At 40.6% G+C, this 24,072-nt stretch overlaps 1 protein-coding gene across 2 annotated transcripts in view; it reads right to left on the reverse strand.

Moving 5' to 3' along the window:
- The window catches only part of MAP3K9 (mitogen-activated protein kinase kinase kinase 9), a 75,222-nt gene that overhangs the window by 11,127 nt on the left and 40,023 nt on the right, over window positions 1–24,072 (reverse strand). The window contains exon 11 of one of the 2 annotated variants that reach the window (XM_044436791.1): window positions 22,881–23,374. In XM_044436791.1, the coding sequence (XP_044292726.1) occupies window positions 22,902–23,374 (473 nt within the window). In that variant the 3' untranslated portion in view covers window positions 22,881–22,901. Of the gene's footprint in view, window positions 1–22,342; window positions 23,375–24,072 lie in introns of those variants that run through there. The other variant, XM_044436790.1, reaches the window with a different exon arrangement.

The raw sequence follows: 24,072 nt of genomic DNA on the forward strand, positions 1-24,072 counted from the left end.
CTACAGCTGATTGGAGCATAGTTCTGTAGCAAGGTACCTGTATTGTGTACAGGAGGTCTTAAGTTTACTCTTTGGCATCTTCAGTTAAAAGAGTGACAGAGGAAGGAAAAGGCCCTTAAGAATCACAGTCTGATTTGTACAGACAGCCTAGGCAGGTAAGATTCCCCATTCTTTCTGCACGTATCCATGAAGGAAACACACAGTTTGCTAGACCATCTTCCTTGCTGTCTCCACAAAGGGAAAGAGGTCTCTCCTGTCAAAGGAGACTCTTGTTGATGTAGGACATTTCCAATGGGGCAAATTTAGGGCACCATCCATTTCTCCCCATGCACCATGACCATCACTGTGTGAACACATTCCTGCAAGACTGAACATGACAGCTTTCACAAAATGTAAAACTACATGGACCGCACATTGCAGAATTTTGGATATTAGACTAATGGTGCTTACCGTGCTGCTGTAGCCTCAGCGTACACTGAACAGAAAGCTCTAGACAATCCTGGCTGATTAATTTACCTTTTGTCATTTTTATGTGCCATCAAGTCATCTCCAACTTATGGCAACCCTCTGAATGAGGGCCCTCCAAATCATCCCATTCATCACAGCCTTGCTCAGCTCTTATAAACTCAAGGCTGTGGCTTTATGGAGTCAATCCATCTCATTCCCCGTCTGCCTTCAACTTTCCAATGGTCTCTTGGAGTGGAAGAGGGTGCAATAAAGTGAATCAGGAAGGCCCCATTCCACAAACATGAACTATATTCTTTTCATGGAAAGACCTTTGGAAATACAGTATATGGGTTATAGTGCAGAGGACTAGTTTAAATCATTTTACTTTTGGGGAGCTCAGGGTGCAATCCGTTGCTGGCTGAGGAACGCTGGGAGTTGAAAGACTTATTTCCATCTAACATGCATAAGGCAGTGCCTTCAATCACTCTGTTATGGGCTAGGAACAAAAAGCAAATCCACAGGATAGTGTGTAGAGTGTAGGGCAGAGAACCTGCAGTATTTATTAACAAGCACTCTGTGTGTGGTAGCTTTAATTTCCCAGCGTGACCTTTTCATAATTTAAGCTTCTATTAGTATTCTGACTTTTCAAGTGCTTGGAGCTTTGGATGTGTGGAGGGGATGATTTTCACTGCAAGTATTAGAACAGCCTGTATTAGAACTTCATATGAGAGTCCCAATCTCTGGGAATAGGTGGGATCTAAATATAAAAGTAGGATGGATAGGTACCCTTTTCTTTCCTTAATGGACTGGAGACAACATTGCATGTACTGGTACATTGATTTTTAAATATCACAACATCCAACCTCTGTAAGATTCCAAAGACTTGTGGGGTTTAGGCATATTCTGGTTCTAAGACAGCTTGTTCATGATTTCTTTCTTTCAGATAAAAGTCTGTCTTAGATATTCTACTGTTGATGTTAAAGACAAATGATGGTCCCGTGCTCTCAAGTCACTCTGAATTAATGTTCTCTTTCAAGAGGCTTTTACGAGGAGATAGATTTAAATGTGGGATATTCGCTTATGCTCAGCCATCTATTGCGTACCATAATAGGATATCTGCTGAAAAACGGCTTGACTTTAGAATGAAGCAAATAGTTTTCTATCAGTGACCTACCAGAATGCTGTCTCCCACAGTCCCAAGACAGAAAATAAAAAAAACAAGCTCCCAAGAAGCTTGTTGTTCACATACAAAATGTTTAGCTAGTCTCATCTTTTTCTACATCACCAGAAACCTCTGGCTAGGAAAAATCTTGTAGGTTTTTAACCTCCCAATTTTTTAACAGTTTAAATGTAATTAGAGGCATTTCAACAGGATACCAGAACAGAGAGACCGTTTCTAGAATCTTAACAAATTGACAACAATTTGTGGTCATTAAAGTATTTTAAATGTCATCTTTGCTTTATTTCTGAGTGAGCAGAGAGGGAAAGAATACAAGGCCATATCCAGCAATATGTTCTGCTGCATAGAATACATGTTGTGAGCAGAGCCGGCTAGAGCTGGGGGTCAGATGGCTTGGGAGGCCCCTTCTGACTCGCTCTCTTTCTATGTTTCTCTACTTTTCAAATTGTGGGATGCACTAAATACAGAGTGCATTTGGACCAGTCAGAGCCGAAATTCTTTTTCCACTATGAAGATCGTGGAGTAGGTCACTGAGCATCCATAAATGAAGTTTTTAACCTGCCGCTTCATCAATGCTTCTCCTTCCAGATTCTTTCTGGGATTAAGACCACCTCTCATCTCTTTCCCTGTCTCCCTCCACCTTTTTCTGCCTTTCCATATATTTCATTACACAACCACAAGGTAGTTTTGCAAGATTGTGGAAATATAAGAGCTTTTCCTAGCAGTATTTCTAAAGAACACCATGCTTTTGTTGACCTAAAAAAGCTACAGAAATGGCTGCAAAGCACAGGAGGGGCCCTGGGGGAAGATGCTCTATAAAGCACCACCAAATACAGTAAGAAACCTCAAGCACATAATAAATGCCTCAAATACAAAAGCTCAACATTCCTCAGCCTCATGGGGCTGTTCCAGAGGATCAGTCCCATGGAAGCTGCTCTGAGCTTTTTGACTCAAACATGATCATACTACCATGAACTGGTATACACAACTCTGGTTCTGGGACAAAACCACAACTCAACAACTCATATTTCTCTTGAGATGTACCCAGGCAACAGAAATACCCATGCCTCAGTAAAATTTTAGCTTTTGAGCAGGGTCACTGGAGAGCTATAACATGAAGCCATTACCAAATACATATGCAATGGTATGTATATGGTGGGTGGAAAGGGAATGGTCTTGGCATGGATGTGACCCTCCTTCATCCTGAGGGCCAAATTCCAATTTGCATTTCAGAGCAGCTCTTGGTGACCACACTCAAGTGGCAAGTGGGGCCAAAGGGGCAGGGGTGAGGAGAATATGCCCAAAATACCAGCACATTATATCATAAGGCTTGCTTTCTTGATTCTAATTGGCCGAGCAAGTTGTATTTACCTCCTGCGCATTTACTTCCAGTAACAGCCTTAAAAGAGGCACTGCAACCTTTCAGAATGGAGAAAAAACTTCACAAGCCCCAGGAAAATGTTTGGTGAGGTCAGGCCAAAGGGAACTGTGGAACATGGAGCACCACATGTGGTCCCTGGTATTATGCATCCCCTCTTTACTACCTTAAAGGCCTTCTTGTTATATTGGCACCCTTAAAAAGCAAGCAAGCAAGCAAACCAAATAAAGAGCAGTCAACTTTCACCAGCCTTTCCAGACCTTCTGGTGCTTGCTCAGTTCCCTGATGCTGAAGCTAAAGCATCCATCAACTTCCAGATTAGTTTTACCAGAGCTGTCTTCCAGGATGTTCTGCTGATTACTAGTGTGGCTCAGTTTGTCATGTCCCCCTAGCAATACTAAAGAAGCCATTAGCAAATGCATACATAAATAATACAACAGTTGTTTTAGTAGAACATGCATGCATACTGATTGATTCTCAAATGTGAAGGGACAGGACTTATTTGGGTGCAAATATTTGGATATCATTAGCAAATCAAACCTAAGAGAATGAGCAACCAGTAAGTCTGATACCATGTCTTCAAGATGTATTACTTGTTTTGCAGAAACTAAATGTTTGCAGTTTTATTAGTGATACCTGGAAATCTTGAATATGCTTCTGCATTCTTTTTGCTACCTTTCAAGCTGCTTGAACAGCCATGTGGATAAATTCAGCCAAGTCATGTCTCTTTATCAGGAGGCAGCATCAAAAAGCCAGCACTGCTAGACCTCATTCCTGCTTATCATCCTGCACAGAACCAGAGATGCTCTGAATATCTGACTACAGAGGACAGGGTTGAGAAAGTAACACAATCTTCTGTGCATTTCAAAACACCAACTTTGTTATCAACTGTTCAAAATAAACCTCCCTTAGTTACAGCATCTAAGGAAGCAGCCTGCTAGGCAATGCCTTCTGTTTGGGTACGTATATTTACACGCATGTGCTTAAAAGTTCATCTGCATGCCATTCAGAAATTCAACTATTAAGGAACCAGGGAGGACCCTGCACCTTGAGAAATGACAGCTCCCACAAAGCGTGGTGTTGTGAGCAGTTCACTTCCCTCTTTTCAAGCAGACACAAAAGAAACCTTAGATGTTTCTTTATTTGAAACTTAACTGGATACAGAAAGGTCCGGAGCAGAATGGTGTTCTCTAAGACATGTGGGAGAAGCACCAACCCATTTAAAGAGTTGAATCCAAACTGAAGCTTCCCCTTCTGCTGCTTGCAGGCTAAGCAGTGGGGATACCGGACACTCCACTTGTTTCATCTGACCAGGTGAAGGTGTTCCCCCTACATCCCCACTCATCCCAGTTCCAAAAACCTGCCTCCCTTTCCAAAGTAGGCTGGTTCTCACATGCAGTCAAGAGAAACCTCACTTCGGTAACCCTGAAATTGTCCTCCGCTGCTCCTTGCCCTTCCGGCTCCTCCTTTAGAACAGGATAGATCTCTCAGAGAAGACTGCAGTGTGCGAGAGACAGTCCCCATCTCTACATATAGCAACAATATTTTAAGAAAGCATCCTCCAAAGACAAAAATAGGTGCAGTGCTTTTCTAGGAAGGGATGTCTGAAAAGTAAGAACAGTTGATGGAATAATATTAAAGCTATTTTTACTTTTAGCACTAATGCCCTGATGACCAAAAGGGAAATTGCAGTGCATGACGCAGGATAACAAATCCACATTACAGGAACCGTTTTGGAACTGAGCAGTGGGGTGCAACTTTAGCCTCTCTTGAAGTAGGAAGTTGTCTTGTGGGCATGCAGGGCCTCCGCTGACAGAGCTGTCGCTGTTAGTCTGCCTTGGACATGCCTAGGGCTGCTGCAGAAGGTTCGATGTTAAACTGGGCGAACGTTTTTCAGCTCATGCTCTACACTGTATGTGAGCATAAAGAAAAGCTTAGTATTTCTGAAAGTTGCAGAAATGAACAAGTTATCCAAAAATTATGTAGAAGAGCAGGGCATGAGCAAAGAATTTGCATTGCCAAGCCTGTTTAGAGGAGGCATGCTCCATTGGCAGGGCAGGACTGGGGCTGGAGAAGAGATCTTGTCCTTCCTCCTTGTGACAGCCTTTGAGGTACTTACAGAGGGATATCATGTCCTCCTCAGTCTTCCCTTCTCAAGGCTGAACATGCCCACTTCTGTCTTGCCTCCCAGTGCAGTGTTTCCAAACCCTGAATCAGTCTTTTTGCCTTCCTCTGGACCCATTCTAATTTTTCTGCATCTTCCTTAAATCTTGGTGCCCAGAACTGGACACAGTATTCCAGGTGAGGTCTGACTAGTGAGGAGTACAGGGAAATTACTTCTCATGATTTGGAAGTAATATTTCTATTAATGCATCCCAAAATAGCATCTGCCCTTTTGGCAGCTGCATCACATTGTTGGCTCATATTTAGCCTGTTGTACACAATTACTTCAAAGTCTTTTTCTTTTTCAGTTTTGTTGAGCCACATATTCCCCATCTTGTACCGATGCATTTGGTTTCTTTTTCCTAGGTGGAGGACTTGACACTTGTCCTTATTGAATCTCATTCTGTTGCTTTCATCCCAGTGTTCAGGTTTATCAAGAGCGCCCTGGACCTTCATTCTGTCTTCCAGGATGTTTGCTACTCCACCTAGTTTAGAAAGGAAAAGGGTCCAACAGCTTCCAGCATTCCCCAGGACCTTTTTCTGACTAAATGTGAATAGGACTACTTCTTTAATTTGATTTTTCAGAACACTAACAGGAAGTATAATGGTTTAGAAAGAAAGTTTTCTTGTAACAATTGCCACTTTCTTTCTTCTGTATAACCTTGTCATATTAAATAAATTATTAAAATTCTAACTGCAAAAAGAAACACCTTCCAGGAAAGTGAAAGCAAAAATTGCACCTGAAGAAAGAGAACATTAGCAAGTTTTTTACCTAATAGTTAGAGATGCAATACTAACAGTGTAAAAACTCCTTTCCCTTTCTGCACAGCCTCGTATGTCAGGAATTGTGTTTTGTTAAAGAAATAAGTAGCATTAGAGTGCATGAAGTTTATGGCTATCTTGGCCTCCATCCTTTTTTTTTTAAGCTAAGATTTTCCATTCCTATAAGGCTGTCAAAATAGGAGATACACATCATCTGTAAGTATATATCATCATCTCTAAGATCATACATTGTGCCTGGAAATCCTTTAGGTTGACAAAAAATCTAAGATCAGAGCAATTTAATTAACTCACAAGACATATAATATGAGGCACAAAGACAAATGGTATGTTTTGTCAACCATTACATGGTAGGAACTCCAAAACAGTTCTTCAACCCAATTCAAAATGCTTTGGTAAATTTTAATATGGAAACAGAAGCCCAACCGTCCAACGTGATTTGAAAATGCAGCATTGAGCATTTTGCAACGGATGGTGTCTGAAATGTGATGACATTAATGTACTTTGGAAGCCTGCCAGCTTTCCCTTTGTTCTACTGCAAAACAAATAATGTGAGTGCATTTGCTTGTGCAGAACGGCAAAATGGGAGAGAATATCTGACTGGACACCAAAGTATACAGGAAAACCTTGTTTTAGTGGCTTCCCAGTATCCCCCTTCTAATTGGCTTGGGCAGACAACTATCCACCTCAAACCCAATTTCTCCTTCTTGGCCATGTCACTGCCAGCTCAGAGCCTGACATATAAATGAGGTTGCAGGGTTTTGCCCAAATGTTAGCTACCTTATATTTTATTGTAAGCTGTCTTGAGACTTTGGTAGTAGGCAGCATATAAATGGAAGTATAACATACATACATACATAAATTAATTTGTATAGTTAACCACATTTGCTATTTTAATACCCATCCTGCCAGTTTAGAGATACTTTTGGAACTCTCTGTTGTACATGTCTCTTAAATAAATTGATGTCAGTGGCTAACTTGGTCACTTCACTGCTCATCCTTAAGTCCAGATCATTTATTAACAGGCTGAAAAGCACAGAAGCCCAATTAACTACATTGAATTGCAAGAACTAACCATTTATTTTTATTTTCAACTTTGTTCTTTAACCAGTTATCTATAGCTTCCATGTAGCCTGAAGTGCCTGATCCTGCCTAATCTTGGAAGCTAAGCAGGGTCAGGCCTGGGCAGAAGTGGGATGGGTGACTTGAGTGTATGATTGTATGATTATTGCTGTCAACTGCCTAGAGAGCTTTGGCTATGGGCAGTATAAAAATGTAATAATAATAAAAAATAAAAAGACATTTTCTTATATGTTTCTTATAAGCTCAGGAATCTTTGGTAAGGAACCTTATCAAAAGCCTTATGGAACACAAAGTAAACAATGCCTGCTAGATAATTCCTGTCCATTTGCTTCTGGACATTCGCAAAGAACTCTAAAAGTTAACAGGATTTACCTTGGTAGAAGCCATGTTGATTCTTCTTCAGCAGGGCTTGTCCTTCTAGATGCTTGATAATTTATCATTAGTAATGCATTCCATGAGCTTACCTGGAGCAGACATTGAGGTAAATGATCTGTACTCTGCTGGATCACTCTTGGATCTCTTTTTAAAAATTGAGGTTACATTGGTTGCTCCGTGGTAGCACAGAGACTGACCTTAGCAACACATTGCATAGTTTCTTCAGAAGAGTCCTTTCACATTTAAGAACTTTTTGATATAATGATTTTTCTAGAACTTCATCTCTGGTCATATCAGATTCCATTCATGAAAATATTCTATTTAGGCTTGAGTATCAGCCCTGCATCTTCTGAAGTGAAGACTTCTGCTTCCCTACAATTTTATCCTTCTCCTTTGCTGTTCTTTTCATTCCAGTACCACCCAATGCTCCAACCACCCTATCTAATTTTCTGCTTCTGTTGTTTTTAGTTGTTTAATTGTTGGTTTTAGTACTGATTATATGTTTTTCTAAATTCTCTATTGCATCTCTTATCTTCTGCTTGCATTTCCTTTGTGCATGATTGTGCTCTCTCTTGTTCTTGTTCTTATTTAGGCAAGTTTTAAATATTCTGAAGAAAGCCTTATTTCTAATAGCTTCTAATAACTGTTTGTTAAGTGTGCTGATGACCTCTTGGACTCTGTGCGGTCTTTCCTAACCTGTGACATGCATTCTAGTTAAGTGTCTATTATTGTGGTTGTGAGTTGCCAAACATTGTGGAGATTTGACCCTCTCCTTTTGTGCTTCCTTTTTAGTACTTCCCTCATTTTAGAGTCATTCCCACCTTTGAAGATCAGTGTGACTGTGCTGGACTTGCTTGGAAATTTTTCATTTTAATATAAATTATATTTCATAACATTTTGTATGCAAGATGCAAGATCTCCTAAGTGCAAGATTGTACACTTATTTAGCAGGCAACACAACAACAACAAATACCCTGAGGCAGCCTCTTCCCCCTTTTCCCACCTCTAAATAGGCTTATATCTGCCTGAATTTCATTAGAAACTAAGAGGAATCAGTGCTGTTATTAGCATGTGCTGTGCCAGATGGAGAAGTGTGAGCTTTCCCTCATTAATCTGATTATGCACAGAAAGCTACTAGGAGATTCTGAAAACAATAAGCTACTGCTCTATTTAGTAACCAGCTTGATTTAAATAGGGGAATTAGATGGTCTCTAAATTCAAATTAAAGTCTGAACAGATTTAAGGTTGAAGAGGACGTCACCCAAACTATTTGAACCTAGTCTTCTAAATTACTCCAAGAATGGCAGGTCATACTAGCAAATGCTAATGAGGGTTTGCAGCCTGGGTCTCATACAACAAAGAATGTGGACGACTGGCACTTCTGCACAGAATTAAAGGCTACTGGGAAATTCAAAGACTTAGCGTATTACCTCTTGTCCAAGGAACCTGTAGGGCTAAAAGCTGGATGGTCTCCAGTCCGCACTATCTGTAACTTATTAACAGATTATACCAAAACTACTAAACAAGGTGGCCACTTTTGCAGTAGCAAGACGGACAATTTGCCATAACTTTTAAAAATGTCTCTGGTGGTGGACTGTAAAGATGATATTTTATAGGCTTTTTGTAAATGTGTCACGCCTTCACATTTATTGGTATTCTGCATTCTCCACTGTTATATTTTATATAGTATTGTATTTTGTAAAGGTCTTTTCCAAATACAAATAAATTCCATTGGAGGAGGGAGAGGGAACGTGCGCTTTCTATGGAAGAAAAAGCACCTTCTTGCTGCCTCATCACAGAATTTGGGCGGGAAATTGCTGCTTTTTCCTGTTGCGCGAGTCTCTCGCACCGACATTGGCTTATGCTCGCACAAGGTCATGATCACTGGTCACCATCCTATCTGTGTGGCCAGTACAGTTTTTATAAGATGACAGTTCATTTCATGCAATTCCTACTTACATAATAAAAGGAAGGAGACTGGGAATTTTGGAGCAACTCAGTGGTAGAAATGGAACACAGAAAGAGTCAAGCACATTTCTTAAGAAATAATATAGTAACTAAACATTTAAGATACTGATGTTGCCAATTCCAGTGCCGTGCCTGTTCCAGGTCTCTGCAGTCCCGTGGGGCAGACAGCATGAGTGGGAGTCTTCTCTTAGCAAATCCACCTTCTCAGCAGAATTGCCACCAGCTGCTACTGCTCCTCAGCCTCTTTCTCATCACTGCTGATGCTTGTTTGCCTGGCAGAGAGTCAGAAGACAAGCAGAGAGAGGCATTTCCTGCTTCCTTTCTCACTATCAGCACCACTGGGACTAGAGTGGGAAACAGGTGGAAAGAAGAAGCAGGTCCAGGGAGCTCTTGTAAGCCAGCGCCTGCTGGGATGTGTGCCCTCACCAGTGCCTGCCCATGCCTATCCTTGACCCTGGCCCTGCTCCCATGAAAAGTGTATAAAATTAAATTCTGTAAAACAAAGATACTTTGAAAAGGCAGCAAGGCAAATGAAATGCTAGCACACAAGCCTAAAGCCACTTAGAAATCAGTTATTCTATCAACAAAACAAAATGCCTGAAAATATACTGCACTTAATCTACATATTTTGGAAGAATGTGCAAGACATTATAGCCAACTATATAATTCAAAAACCAAAAGATGAAATAAAGCAGGATTTAAGCATCTTAACTTGAATGAACTAAATATGCAGGCACTGGATCAAGAAATTAAATAAGAGATTATGGATGCAAGAAGCACGACATAATGAAAAGGAATAAAGCTTTGGGAGTAGATAGTTTCTCAGCAAGTATTACAAGATGTTTGTAATATTTTAGAAAGACAGTTCATTATACATAGACTGCAAACTGCTGAACTACCTAAATCCTGGCAAGAGGCAAAAAAATATTCATCTTAAAACACAACAAAAATCTGGCTTTAATGTCATCTTAGAAACTAAAGTAAGTGGATATGCATTAGAAATTTCTTGCACCAGTACTGAATGAAGGATAAAATAAAATATCATATCTATTACAGTGAAGCAGATTTGTACTGAAAGAATTAATAAAAGGTTATAGTGAAATTTGATGAATTCATTAAGGTGTGTGAGAAAATAACATTTAGAATATCTATTCATATTTTTGGAAGCAGAAAGATATTTGATAATATCAAGTAGAAACACGATTCCTAGGTTACACTAACATTCATATTTGGAAATATATTTATAACATGAATTAAGGGAATTGATAGGGATGCTGAAACAAAAGAAACAGTGAGTAATAGAGCATCTAAACATTCCTTACCAAAAGGAACAAGGCAAAGATCACCACTTTTAGCAGTTTTGTCTGCCTTATATTCAATGTTTCTCTAGAATATCAATGATAAGAGATGCTATTGATCCACTAATGGTTGTACAACCACAAGCATAAGAAGCACATGCAACACCTGGCCTAAAGAAGTCATGAGTTTCAGAATGCTTTGCACAAGAAGAATCAAGTATTGAATTTGACACTCATATAGGAATAAAAACGCTGTTTCTGGTAGAAGCTTTGTGCTAGTGGAGAGGCAACAGTAGAGTCAATCTTATTTCGAGAGCCCATAGCTCAGGGATAGGCAACCTTTTTGAACTATGGCAGGGGTCAGCAACCCGCAGCTCTGGAGCTACATGTGGCTCTTTCATCCCTCTGCTGCAGCTCCCTGTCACTCAAAGTATGCGTCACAACCGCCAATGTGCGACACCCACCGGCACGCGATTTATTGAGCTTTCGACCCCCAGTAGGCCAACCATGGATAAATCCAAGAAAAGGAAAGTTTCAGAAGAAAACAGAACGTTTAATGGTACGTGGGCAGATTTCACTGCTGACGAGACTGGTTTACCAGTATGCTTAATATGTGGTGAGAAATTGGCAAACAACAAAAAGTCGAGTGTTGCAAGACATTTCCAGAATAAACACACAGCCTTTGCTGAAAAATATCTGGATGGAGATGAGAGAAAAAAAGCCATTTCGGAACTGATGCGGAAGGTTGATCTGAGCAAGAATCATCTCTAGAAGTGGATCAAGTCTGCAAATTCAACTGCATATGCTAGTTTTGTGGCCACTCAGGAAATAGTCAGGTACGGGAAGTCGCTCACAGATGGAGATTATATAAAAGAATCATTCATTGATTTCATAAATGCAACACACTATAGTTTTTTTATACAAAGCATAAAGGTAAAACACGATATATGCAGTGTTATCTTCATTTTAGATGTCAAATAGGTTTTGTGGCTTCCGGGGTTTTCTTTTCTGTAGGAAATGGGTCCAAATGGCCCTTTGCATGTTTAAGGTTGCCAGCCCCTGAGCTATGGGAAGATCTGACAACTTAAGAAACCATCTTGGACAACACCACAAAATAGGGCTTTAGGAGGTATGGCAAAGGATGAATAACCTGCCAAAAAGATTGCGTACAAGCTGCAGATGGGATCCTGAGCACCCAACACACTCAATTCCTTTGGACCCATAGTTCTCAGCACCAAGAGAAGCCTATTCATATTGATCCCAGCTGCTGGTAAAACTCTTTTTCTCAGTGAAGGGGGCAGGTTATCTTGACAGGCACTAGCAAAGGTGCCTGAGGGGGTGCACTATTGAATAATAATGAGAAATTGTTCGCAGCAATACTGGCTGCAAGAATAAATAAGATCCAATAGAAACAGGACTAGTATTGAGGGTTAGGGCATGTGGACAGCTGCCTAGGGCACAGAGGATCAAAAGAGCCCTGCTCTGAGAAGCACTACCTGGTTCAGCTTGGCTCAACTCAGCACTGACTCTGTTGCCATTCCTGCCAGGGCTGGATTCTTACTACTTCTGTGGGGCTACTATTCCAGCTCCTTCTCCTACCTTGGCTGGCTCGCTGGCAAAAGTAAGTGTGACAGCAGCCAACCAGGCAAGCCTGCATAGCCCACACCGTTCCTTTTCCATGCAAAACATTTTACCCGTATCATCTTGAATAGCAGTAATCTGAATCAATCAGATGCTGCTGAGCACAGCGAAGCGATGGCTACCAAGCAGGCATAAGGGTTCACTAACTATTTTAAATGAGCCTATTAAAAATCAGAAGTAGGTTTGAAAAATCAGGGAGAAAGTGTCATGATTTTTCATTATCTGAAACCATAAATGAATAACTGTTAAAAGATTTTGTCAGGACGGTGCATAAGATCAACAAGGAATGGTAAATGGAAGCTTAGATAATAAATGCAGTGAGATGAATCAACTATGGAGAAACCACTTCCATAGCATCTGGTTCAAAGCAAAAATAGTAGTCTCAAATTACGATTGAGAAAATAACAAAAGTATAACTAGATTCAGAACCCAATTGATTTTTTTTGACAAATGCGAAAAGAGGGGAGTATATAGCAAAAAGATTAATAGCCTATATGATTATAGCTTCAGGAATGTTTTGTGAAATACTGGGGAAAGATTCAAAGATTCAAATACCAATGATAAGAGACTGGGAAATACACATGTATTCTCTGGCCACAGTTACAAGTTGCATAAAAGAAGAAATAAAATGAATAGATTTGCACAAAACTTAAGTTTATTCATTGGCTACTGGAAGAGTAGAGGGCATCATCAGGTAATCATAGGTATTTGTGTGATAAGTTATTTTAGAATTACAGTAAGAGTATAATATTTGATAATAGTATGACTGTAAAGTGAACTGTTTTACCTTTATTGCAATAGTTAATGAGATTGGGCATTGTGTAATTTCCCCTTTTTTAAATAAATAAAATACTTCAAAAATAATAACCAATAAAATCATTATGACAAACTGGCAAAATGAAACTATTTAGTGTAAAAATCAGAAGTAATTGCCTGGCTGATCTTCCCATAATGAGTTTGAGCACACTGATTCCTATGGAAAAGGTCCTGTCCTCACCCCATCCCCAGGCTTAATCTGATGAAATGATGGAACCCCACTGGCTGATCTTAGTGAGCAGTAGGTACAAAAGCACACAACTTAAGTCCAGATGTCCATGTCAGGTCATGCACTTCTGTATCACTGTGGTTTACAGCCTCGAGATTTGGGAGGATAAAAATAAAAAGAAGATTTAAAGAAATGTTATTTTTAAAAGTAAATCATAGTTAAGTTTTTAAAAGCAACTGGAAAAACAAAAGAAAAGCAAAGCTGAATCTAATACATCTCTCTTTAAATTGAATTATGACTATCAAATACTGAGTTTGGCTATATTTCCATATAGAAGAAAAATTGGGGAAGAGCTGACCCAAAATAGAGCATGATAAATGATTCATTTAATTATATATTCTGGATATTCATTGCAGGATTCTGAAGGGTTCCTGTACATCAACAGTGTCATTCACTCCACTTCACTCCTATTTTAGGCCAACAGAGCTATCAAAACCAAGGCCAGCCAAGCCACATGTTCATTTCCTTTCAATTAAAAAGAGAAATAATAATTTGTCCAATAACTATTAGCCTTTGCTTATGGAAAGCTCAGGACACTTGTGAAAGCCATATATCCTATGCATATTACTTAGAAGCCAGACTCACATGGTTCAATGGGACATTTCCCAGTCAGTATGTATATATCTGCAGCTTTCACCTTCGAATAAATTATTTTGTATCTGTACAAATAATTAAATAGAGATATGCTGTTCTGTATCCAGATGGACAGTCTGCAGTATAGAGGCACATAGGCTGAATGCCCAAAAGTTGTAAAGAGCGTCTATTTAGTTGCAAAGCAATATGCTTAACTGATATAGCAACCAGGTAATGCTTGCTTAGGAAATCCATGCCTTTCCGCTCTGGATGAGGACTAAGAAACCATACAGGAGAATGATGCAAATTCCTAGACTACTGAGGGGAGGCACTTCATCAGAAATTACGTTTTGGCACAGCTAAGTAGGGTAGGATAGAAAATTAACACGAAGATAACAGCATGAGATTTTTGACATTTCTAGGTAATACTTTGTAAAGACAGGAAATGAAAATATCGCCATACAATAATTGTTTATTACAGTTTTATTCAAGTTTGTGTGCTCTAATGTCGAGACAAGGCCTAGAATAGCATTACACTGTAATACAATAATAATTTTAGTCATTGAACCAAGCCTGCTTGGAATTCTTGGTTTACTTCCCCTCCAGCCACCAAATACATCCAAAAGAACAAAAAGTAAACGCAAAAAGATCTATCAGCTTCAATTAGCTCTGTTTTAATTTAAATACTGTTCTCTAGCATAAAATAAATTAAAAATGTATCAAAGATACACGTAACACTTTGACAAACAACAGAGATACAGTAGGTTACATAAAAGTGTGTTAGCTACAGTGAAACAAACCAGTCACTAATGTCATTTAATAATTTGTTTTAATCCCCAACGGGTCCGAAGCAACAGGCTGTATCACAAATAAAGCTTTTTTTTTGTGGGGGAGAGAAATCAGTTTTCTTCTCCCTCCCCACCCTTACCCCCAACTTACTGCTGAGCAGATGCTAAAAGGCAGGTTTCAACATCACTTCAACACCATCACAAATGAAGAACACGGTACTTCGTAGACAAAACATTTGGGGCAAAAATGTTCCTCCCAGTGCCACTACTGTATAGCAATGTTTTTGTGAACATGGTAGTTGGAGCAAAAGCCCCAGAAGGTTTCAGTGTGGCAGACTGAATCAGCAAATGCTAAGAAACAAACCTGTTCTGTAGGACGCCTTACAAAACACATGTTATACTGCACCTAAACTAGCATCAATCAAAACTGAGAGATTCTGTACTTGGTCCAAGCCCTATAACCACTGAGATGTATGTGTGAAATTATTCCAAATGAGCTCTGTCTTTCAATAAAACAGAATCAGACTCAGTAAGGAGGAGAGGAAGGAAGATCCAGGGAAATCAAATTGTGCAAGTGGCAGCTAGTCCTATCTTGACTGCAAGTTATTTAACAAGACAAAAAGGTTCAACTAGATGAACTATGGCAAGGTGCAAAAGAATAAAAGAAAAGAAACACAGCTTACTTGTAAATAGAGTTCACAAGATCATGCACAGTCATTCATATGGAGCCTGCAGCTGTGCACTGCAACCATGGGAACATTCCAGGGGAGACATTTTAGACTACAGTTCCCATGATCCCTGACCGCTAGCTGGGCTTATGAAATTGGTGCAACACATTGAGAGGTTGCCTATCCTGGTTCTAGACTTTTGGCTAGCAACCTACCATTCCTGTCCCTTCTCAAGAAGAGAGCTTGCCTTGCTGAGCATCCCCCGAGAAAGCATCTACTCACTTTTGTGGAAGTTGTGAAGAAAGTTCTCCCATCCCATCCCTCAAAAAGACAAATACTCCAATGACAGAAAAGGTGTGTGAATGTACATATGACCCATGAATAACCATTGCAAGGTAGCCATCCTGTGGTTTGGAAAGCAGCTACAAGGCAACACCAAGTACGTTACTGGGGGAAAGTACACTGGAATTAAAGATGTCGACCGAACCAAGCTCTGCTGCAACAGCATAAAACCAAAGGATGAAGAGATGCTGGTTCAGGAGTCCAAGAACTTTCATAATGAGAAAAAGCAGAATATTTTGGAACAAATTTCAAGTATCTTCATTCAGTGTGTTTGTGCAAATCTTGCAAATGCACCGAAACCAGATGATACCTCAAAGCATTCCTGGAAACACTTTAGAATGGATAACCATTTAATGAATTAACGTTTGAACTGAGAATAAATCTTTCTCAACGATTCACTGACTTTCTCCAAGAGACTCCCTGCCATCTGGAGAGAGCTGGCATAAGCCTCTTGATCTGGTGCTTTAAAACCCAGGGGCAGGATTTTCTAGCAGGGCTTCTATTGAAGAGGTGACACCAAAGCGGGTTAAACCTTGAGGGGGGATGCACAAAAGCAAGGGCCACCCCTCTAATACCAGGTTTCACTCCTGTGGCGTTTGAGGGGAGGGGCTGACTTTCCTGTTAGGGCCTGATCAGGAGTCTGGGAAAGAGGCTATGGGGATAAATGAGAGGACTTCATGGGACTAGTCAAGGTAAGCATGCCTCAGATCGATAATGGCAGTACTGTGTTTAAGTCCTTGCTTCCACTTGAAGGTTCAGTAACTGTCCTGCAACTTGTCAGGTCTCTTTTTGGTTCTAAATGCCAAACTGGTTAAAAATAAGTGCTCCCTCATTTATGATCTATAACTGAGAGTGGGGTGAGTGAGCAGGGAGGAGGTAGTCTGTTCGTGCAGTGGCCTGCGAGGTACGTGGCTCCACACTGGGCTGGTGGGCAGCTTGCTGTGATCTATTGGAATTTCGTCTCTCTCTCCAAGCTCCATGACGACTAATGTTTCTCGAATATGTGCACCTTGAGTTGGGTCAATGGGAAAGATCTGGGATTCTGCTGGTGTGCTGTCCACTCCAGTGACCAACAGTTTCCTTAACTAAAGCTGACAGAGATGGCCTTGAGCATGCAGTTGAAGTCATCCAGACTGTTTGTTCTGGGAAATATCAGACTACGGAATGCGCTCCCCAGAGAGGTCCGCCTGGCAGTGATGTTATACTGCTTCTGGCACCAGGTAAAGACCTTTTTATTCAACCATCATTTTAATAATCAAGGGTTTTAGATGTTTTAAGATTTTTTTTCTCTGTTCTCACAGTTGCATTTTCTATTTTCTCCCTTCTTTAATTTATAATGTTTGGTTTTATATGTTCTTCGTAATTGTGGTTTTAGTATTGTATTATTTTAATTTCATACTATGTAAGCCATCCTGAGAGCTTGAACAGAAGGAGGGGATACAAATGTTTGTAATAAATAATGATAAATAAATTCACGCCAAGGCTACCTTGTCTGGGGAGCCTCGGGATTTCATGACCTCTGTGACAAGCATGGCACTGCCCCAACATGCCATTTGTTCAATACATTAATGCCCCCCTGTGAAAGAAAGTGGTGCTAAACCACCTGAAAAAGCTGTGGTGAGGCCTCAGTGCGTACTCCTAAATCTGGACAGCTTTAATCAAGTACAAATGGAGGCAACCTTTTTCCTGGGAAGGACAGGAACACCAAGGAACTAGAAAGACGACGACTCTCCCATTAAATACAAATTCTTGACTGGTCACTCCACACAGCACTGGCTTGGACATTCTTCATGTAGAATGCGATCCTCCACTTTATGTTAGCCAGTACTGTGTGGAGTGGTCAGTTCTAATTACTTACACATTTACCTTTTCATATATGGGATGCATTTGCTGACTCGTGTTAAAAGCCAATAAGTCAGTACAGCAAACAAAGGGATAAGTGCCCAACACCTCCTTGCTATTTTCTAAAACAACCAATGACTTTTTAGGAATTAGCTATCTGAGGTTTGGATTAAAAGAAAGACATCACAGCCCAGATGGTATTTATTTATTTACAAAATGAGGCTAACCAGCTGAACACTCATATCTTGTATGCACTCCATTGGCAGAGTTACTCTTGGAGACCGAAACTCAACAGTGTTCTTACTGACATCCTTACAGAAAGAAGTTCCCTCTCTCCACAAAGGCCTAAATGGGTGTGTGTGTGTGGAATTTTAAAAAATGAAAGTGGTGCAGATTAATCATAATGTTGGGTTTGTTCTCCCTTCTTAAAGGAAAATAGATGGCATTTTGGGGAAAGGTTACAGTTAGATACGATAGCAAATTTTATTTGGGGCAAAACAATACCATTATCAGTGGCTGTAGGTGATGATTAAGGACCATCACTAACTTCTTCATGACAGAAACAAAAAGTCTTACACATTAATTGCATTAAGATTATGACTGATGTGCAAAATTAATGTTCTATTTTCTAAAAACAAATCATGCAGTTACTCTAAAATGCCTTTAATATTACTCCTTATTTTAATCAGTGCTGCTCACGCCGTATCAAGTATTCCACTAACCACCAAATAATGTTGCAGATCAAGAAAGGGAAGAGTACTCATGAAACAGTGCCTGGGCACAGACAGCAGGATAATCCACAGTCAAAGGTGTGGGTTGAATGAGTGTTGTCACTCAATTGTGGGTTATTGCTGGAACATGGGTTATCACCTTTTCTGAGCTCAGCTGCACTAACAAGCCATTGCTTGTTAAGCATAAGCAACCCATGAAGAGAAAAGTTTGGTTAAGTTATGAACCATTGGTTGTTCACCATGGTTTGTTAGCTCAGTGCAGCTCAGAAAGTACAACAATCCATGTTTCACGTGGTTAAATGACAACAACACAGCCATTCAGTAGTTATCAAATTATCTGAGCTCAGGTATCTGATAATCTGAAGGTCTGTATGAAAAGGCTTTTAGGAATATACACTTACTAGTGAAAACCCACTCCAAGTTCCATAGAGTCTAAGGCTGTAATCCTATGTAGACTTGAGTGTAAATCCCACAGAAATCTACTGAATATATATCAGTAAACATACATCAAAGTATACTCCCAAGAGTATTCTCTTACATAAAACTTCTCTTAACTGAGCCTTTTGTAGCACAGAGGTTAGTGCTGAACTAAGATTAGGGAGAGTCAGACTCAAATCTCTATTTGTGTCTGAAGGTCACTGGGTGACTGTGACACATGTCTGTATTCTGTTGAAGGTCAACAGTGTACTCTAAAGCATCTGGGAAATTAGCAGCCTGCCAGAAAACCTGGCAGGTCCAGTATCACTTTTTGTTCTCTAATAAAGGTGGGCATGCAAAGCTAGATCCCTCCCTCCCAGTTCTAATATGCCTGGTTCAAACAGGCTGGATCTTTTGTTTAGGGTCATTACAAAGGTGGATTTGACCACTGAGTAATGTTCTGATTTGCTGGCTAGACCACTAATACTAAAAATGGAGAATATCACACTATTGAACAAAGTAGTGTGAACACTCCAGCCGGCTTTTTGAACTGGGAATCCATGAAAGTTGGATCACTCCCAGTTATTTTCCTATCATATAATCAGAAATCCGAGGGGCTCCCTCTCAGACCATCCTCTCTGTAATGAAATTAGGAACTCAAGTTTCTATTCAAACATATAGTATGGAACCACCCACATTAGTATGATCTTTTTGCATGTATTTGTAATTCCATGTGTATGATTCCTGACTTACCTTGTCTTCCTGTTTCTTCTCCTTTCCCAAATAAACTCTTTTTTATATTTAGATATTTGGCTGCATTGCTTTAAATGGAAATTGCCCACTAAAACTTGTACCATGTGAAGAACAGCAGAGTTACAAAGCTATTGTATGTGTTTTTAGGATTTTCATGTTTTTTGTTAAACTCCGTTAAACTCCGTGTGACATAGCTTTGGGTAAGAGAACCTTCAGTAACTTTAAAAATATATTTTCCCTGAAGCCAAGCCAAATGGTCAACTCTTTGGCAGAAATGCTTGTAACTTCCCAGCTGGAAAGACTAGGGCGTGTCAGAAACATCATCCTGACTTTGCAATAACTCTTTCTTGCAAGGAGAAGCTGTATAAAGAATGGGTACATCACTAGGCAAAGTCATCCCCTTTCTCAGATCCATAGAACTGAAATTAGTCTACCCTTCCTTGAAGTTTTGTTGTAAAGATACAATGGGCATGTGTGTAGAAAATGTATACCATTCTGACCTCCTTGGTTGAAAAATGGTGGTTTAAATGTAAGCCATAAACAAAATATAAAAATCATGTTTGTTGTGCTCAGCAAGTTCTTAGGTTTACTATCCCAGATTTGAACCATAATGCTAACCAGATAGTTTCAGCTTTGCCACTGTTTAAAATGATGGTTTGCACCTAAACGCTCAGCACCCCCCTAAAGCTCAGACTGCTCTAGACCATGGCTTGATCAGGGCCAAGATCATGATAAAGAAAATCAGGTGAGACTGATCTAGTTAAAAGGACAGTCATGAGCTCCAACAATAGTAGAGTTAGGAAATACCAGCCTAGATTACAGTACAGAAGTTAGGTACTAGGTATACTAAACAGCAGGGCTTGACCTTAAGCTGGAATGAGCCATCTCACCACAGCTGTTGATTTGCTTATCTGGCTGGGCCTAGAGAAAATACAAATAAACTTGGACTAACACATGATGGATCTAACCTATAATCTGCCACAAAAGTACTGCTTTCTCAGCATATAGAAGAGCTCAGAAGATCATTTTTAAGGGATTACATAACATAAAGAACGATAATCCCCACTTCTATCAAAGGCATAATGATATGTTTCAACTTGCACAGTAAGTCTACACTTCTGATGCGTGAGGTAGCTATTGGTACAGATGGAGAAACTGAGGCACATATGGCAAAGTCATTTGCCTAATGTCATACAGCAAGCTGGTGGCAGGGCCAATATTAAACCTGAACTGGTACAATTTCAAATTTATTTCTTAGACAACAGTGCCACAGGTTTACTCCAAAAGCTTTACAAGTTACAAACTATGATTCAGGATAATGAACTCTAGTCAGTTTTACTGAAAAAGAAAGCAAAGTAGTTTATAGCAATAAATCTAGTACAGGAAAAGGAAAGGGGGCATCAGTCTGGGAGATAAAGAAGGATTTACACTAAAGAATCTACTCAAGAGAGCCTTGGGTGGCATAAACATGTAATAAATAAATCGGATAAATTAAAGAGTGAGACAGTTTTTCCAAAATGATATGGCATGGGGCAGGTGTCGAATTTACTGTGTTAGTAACTTAGTTTAATATCCACGCTTACCAAGATACTGCCCTTTCCTTGCAGGCAAGGCAAGGGGTCCTCTCTTTGCTTTGGAGGCACTGTGAAGCTTGCCTGAGTTCTGAGATAAGGGGAGATGATGGCTGTATTCACATGATACAACACCTCAATATGCAACACAGTGTCAGTTGTTTGTGGAACAACCCTTGATGCATCTAGCATGGAAAAGTGTGCATCACCCCATTTACAGGAGCATGAAGATCTGACAAATGTCAAACCTCAGACTTCCTTTTAAAGTGAGGTTTTTGACAAAGCTTATCAGGGTTTGGTTTTGGGGAGTTTTTGACAGGGAGATGAAATTCACATATGATTTTTGCACTCTCTAAATGGGGGGGTTTACACTCTCCTGAACACTTAAAGTCTCAGGATAGTGTAGAAAAGCTGGAGGACACTAAGAACAATCATATCCAGAAGTCAACCAACCAACCAAAGCTGGAGGATCTTGTTGGAAAGGGAGTGATTTTCATACTATCCTCTTTAACCAGCAAAGATCCCCTTGTGGCTTTGCATCTCAACTGCAGGAAGTGGTCTGTTTGCAGGTGACACACCAACCCACCACGCTGAGTTAGCCATTACAGGTTGCTGTGTCACGTGGACAGAGATGCTGTCTCGGTGGGGCTATCAGTCATATCAGCTTGTCTTCAGAAATGCTCAAACCATCTCCAAAGCCAGTGTGATGGCAAGGTCTCCTCCTTGCCTCATTCAAAGACTTGGAGAGACTCTGAAAGCATTCAGAATGGGCTGCAATCTTCTGATGGAAAGACCACTCCCTTTCCTAGGCAGAGAAGGGTAGGGGATTGCAGCAGGTTTAAAAAGATGAGCAAACTGTGAAGGACCCCTGAGTAGTGGACCAAATAGCACACCTGTTCACCAGCATTAGATTATCTAGAGCTGCGAGCATATAAATCAGAGAGGGCTGGCTACTATTAACACATTATTTGGGAGACAGGTTATTTTAGATAGCTAAAATTTATAATCAAAATAAGTGAGCATTTGTAATTTGACTTATTAGCATCTCATTATTTCCTGGTTACTCAGGTCAGTGTGTTACTAAGGAGATGTAGATTTTTTCTTGTTTGTCCCACCTCTCGTCCTTCCAATGGTCTTCCTTCCACACACAAATGAATTTGTGGCATCCATTTGTTTAAAAAACTTATTTTTGGGAACTAAAAGCCAGGCAACTGAAGTATTCAAAGCAACAACAATAAATCAAGGTGCTCTGTTCCACCTTTTTTCGGCACAATGCATCAGAAGTACTGGGGTGGTTGGTACAGACAACACGAGTTAAGCCTTTAATCACTTCTGAAAGCAGGAACTGTTTGCACACCAAAAATGAGCAAAGGATAGTTCTTGGGCACCAAGGGGAAAAAGCAGAATGAAATGTAATCAGAGTGCTGGTGCAGACACACCCAAACCTTTACACGTAACCCTGCAGTTTAATAGTCTGTAAACAAACACTGTGGTTTCTCATTGCATTTAAAAGTTGGAGCTGATGTTATCCCAAACCTATACCAATAGAGGGTCTTTGAATCCTTGAAGGTCAAGAATGGAGGCTAAGATATGCCACATTACTTGCTGCAGTTTAAAACGATGAAGGGGCAAGGAACACCACAGGAAACCCCACAGAAGTCAGCAGCTCTGTGTAGCTTGGCTACGTGCCGCTACGAGAGAGGGTATCCTGGCAGCCTCTCTGCAGCAGACACAGCTCGCCCTGCGCTCTGACCCCAGCAGCATCACTCTACTTCAACTGTCTTCAAAGTGCATTCTTAGTGCAAGAAGTAGGACTGAACCAAAACAGGGAGCTTACCAACCCCTCGTGGATTTCATGCTAGGACCAAAACTCTTGCTTGAGCTCATATGCTGCAGGTGTGTGTGTTCTGAGTCCAGTTCTGCATAGCGGCACGGTGTTGTCCTGGCTCTGACCTTCAACATCCATGTCCAACAGAGTCCGCTCCTCTTCGGGCAATCTGACATGGAAAGAAAGCAGTGCAGGCCTCTCTTCCACAGTGCTGCTACTGCTGGCAAAGCAGGAGTCCAGGTTACTGGGAGTTTCAGTACTGGAGCTATTAGCAGAGGACTCACCCCTAGCATTACTGGGGGAAGCAAACCACCAGGGGTCAACCCGCTGCCTGTTGGCGGAAGGGCGTGGCCTAGGTAGGAATTCCAAGGTCTTGGGTCTCTCCAGCATAGAGTCTTGCTGAGCATTATAGCGCCTGGGGGTTGGAGGAAAGACGAGGTTGGGGTCTGGTAGTCGAGGGACTTCACTTGGACCCTGACTGGGACTGGGAGTTTTTAATATGCCTATTCCCCCATCAGAGGGGAAAAGAACAACAACAACACAAGAGAGGGGTGGGGAGGGAGAGAAGAAAAAAACCAAGCAGTTAGACAACACCGATGAAATGAGACACTGGGCTCATTGCATAAATGAAGGGTGAGGTCAGACAGGGTAGATTCAGTTCACCTGATGCATACAAACCACAGAGGAGCTGCAGTGATCTTCATGCTGATCCTTGCAAACTCATATGGCAGATGCAAGGCTGGCACTGTCCAGACGTAAGACTGCCCAGAGATTTCCGCACAAATACACTACGTATTATACCTCCTCTTTCCTAGATCATAGCTCCCACACAGGGAAGCTCAGTGATGAACTAGGTGTATAGTACATACAGCTATAGACAGAGCAGTCAGAAGAGAGACCTCAGACATTTAAAACTAAGAGGTTCCAGCATATTTGCAAATCTAACCTAACATAAATGTTATGAGGCCGGTTTGCCTCCATGCTACAGAACCCTTCAGAACAAGATTTATTTATACAGATTTGAAATGCTTCACTGCTAGTGAGCTGGCTGTGAGGCTAGGTCTGCAGACTCATCAACTCTTCTGCTAAGGTAGCTCTCCGTAGTGCTGGCAAACATATGCCAAGACCAGGGGAAAACCACCGAAGCATCTCTCCATAACCTTTACCATCCTGACGTTCTGTGCAGGTATTTCAGAGCAGC

The sequence above is a fragment of the Varanus komodoensis genome, unplaced genomic scaffold (assembly GCF_004798865.1).
Source record: "Varanus komodoensis strain SLA01 unplaced genomic scaffold, ASM479886v1 scaffold3, whole genome shotgun sequence".
Classification (NCBI taxonomy): domain Eukaryota; kingdom Metazoa; phylum Chordata; class Lepidosauria; order Squamata; family Varanidae; genus Varanus; species Varanus komodoensis.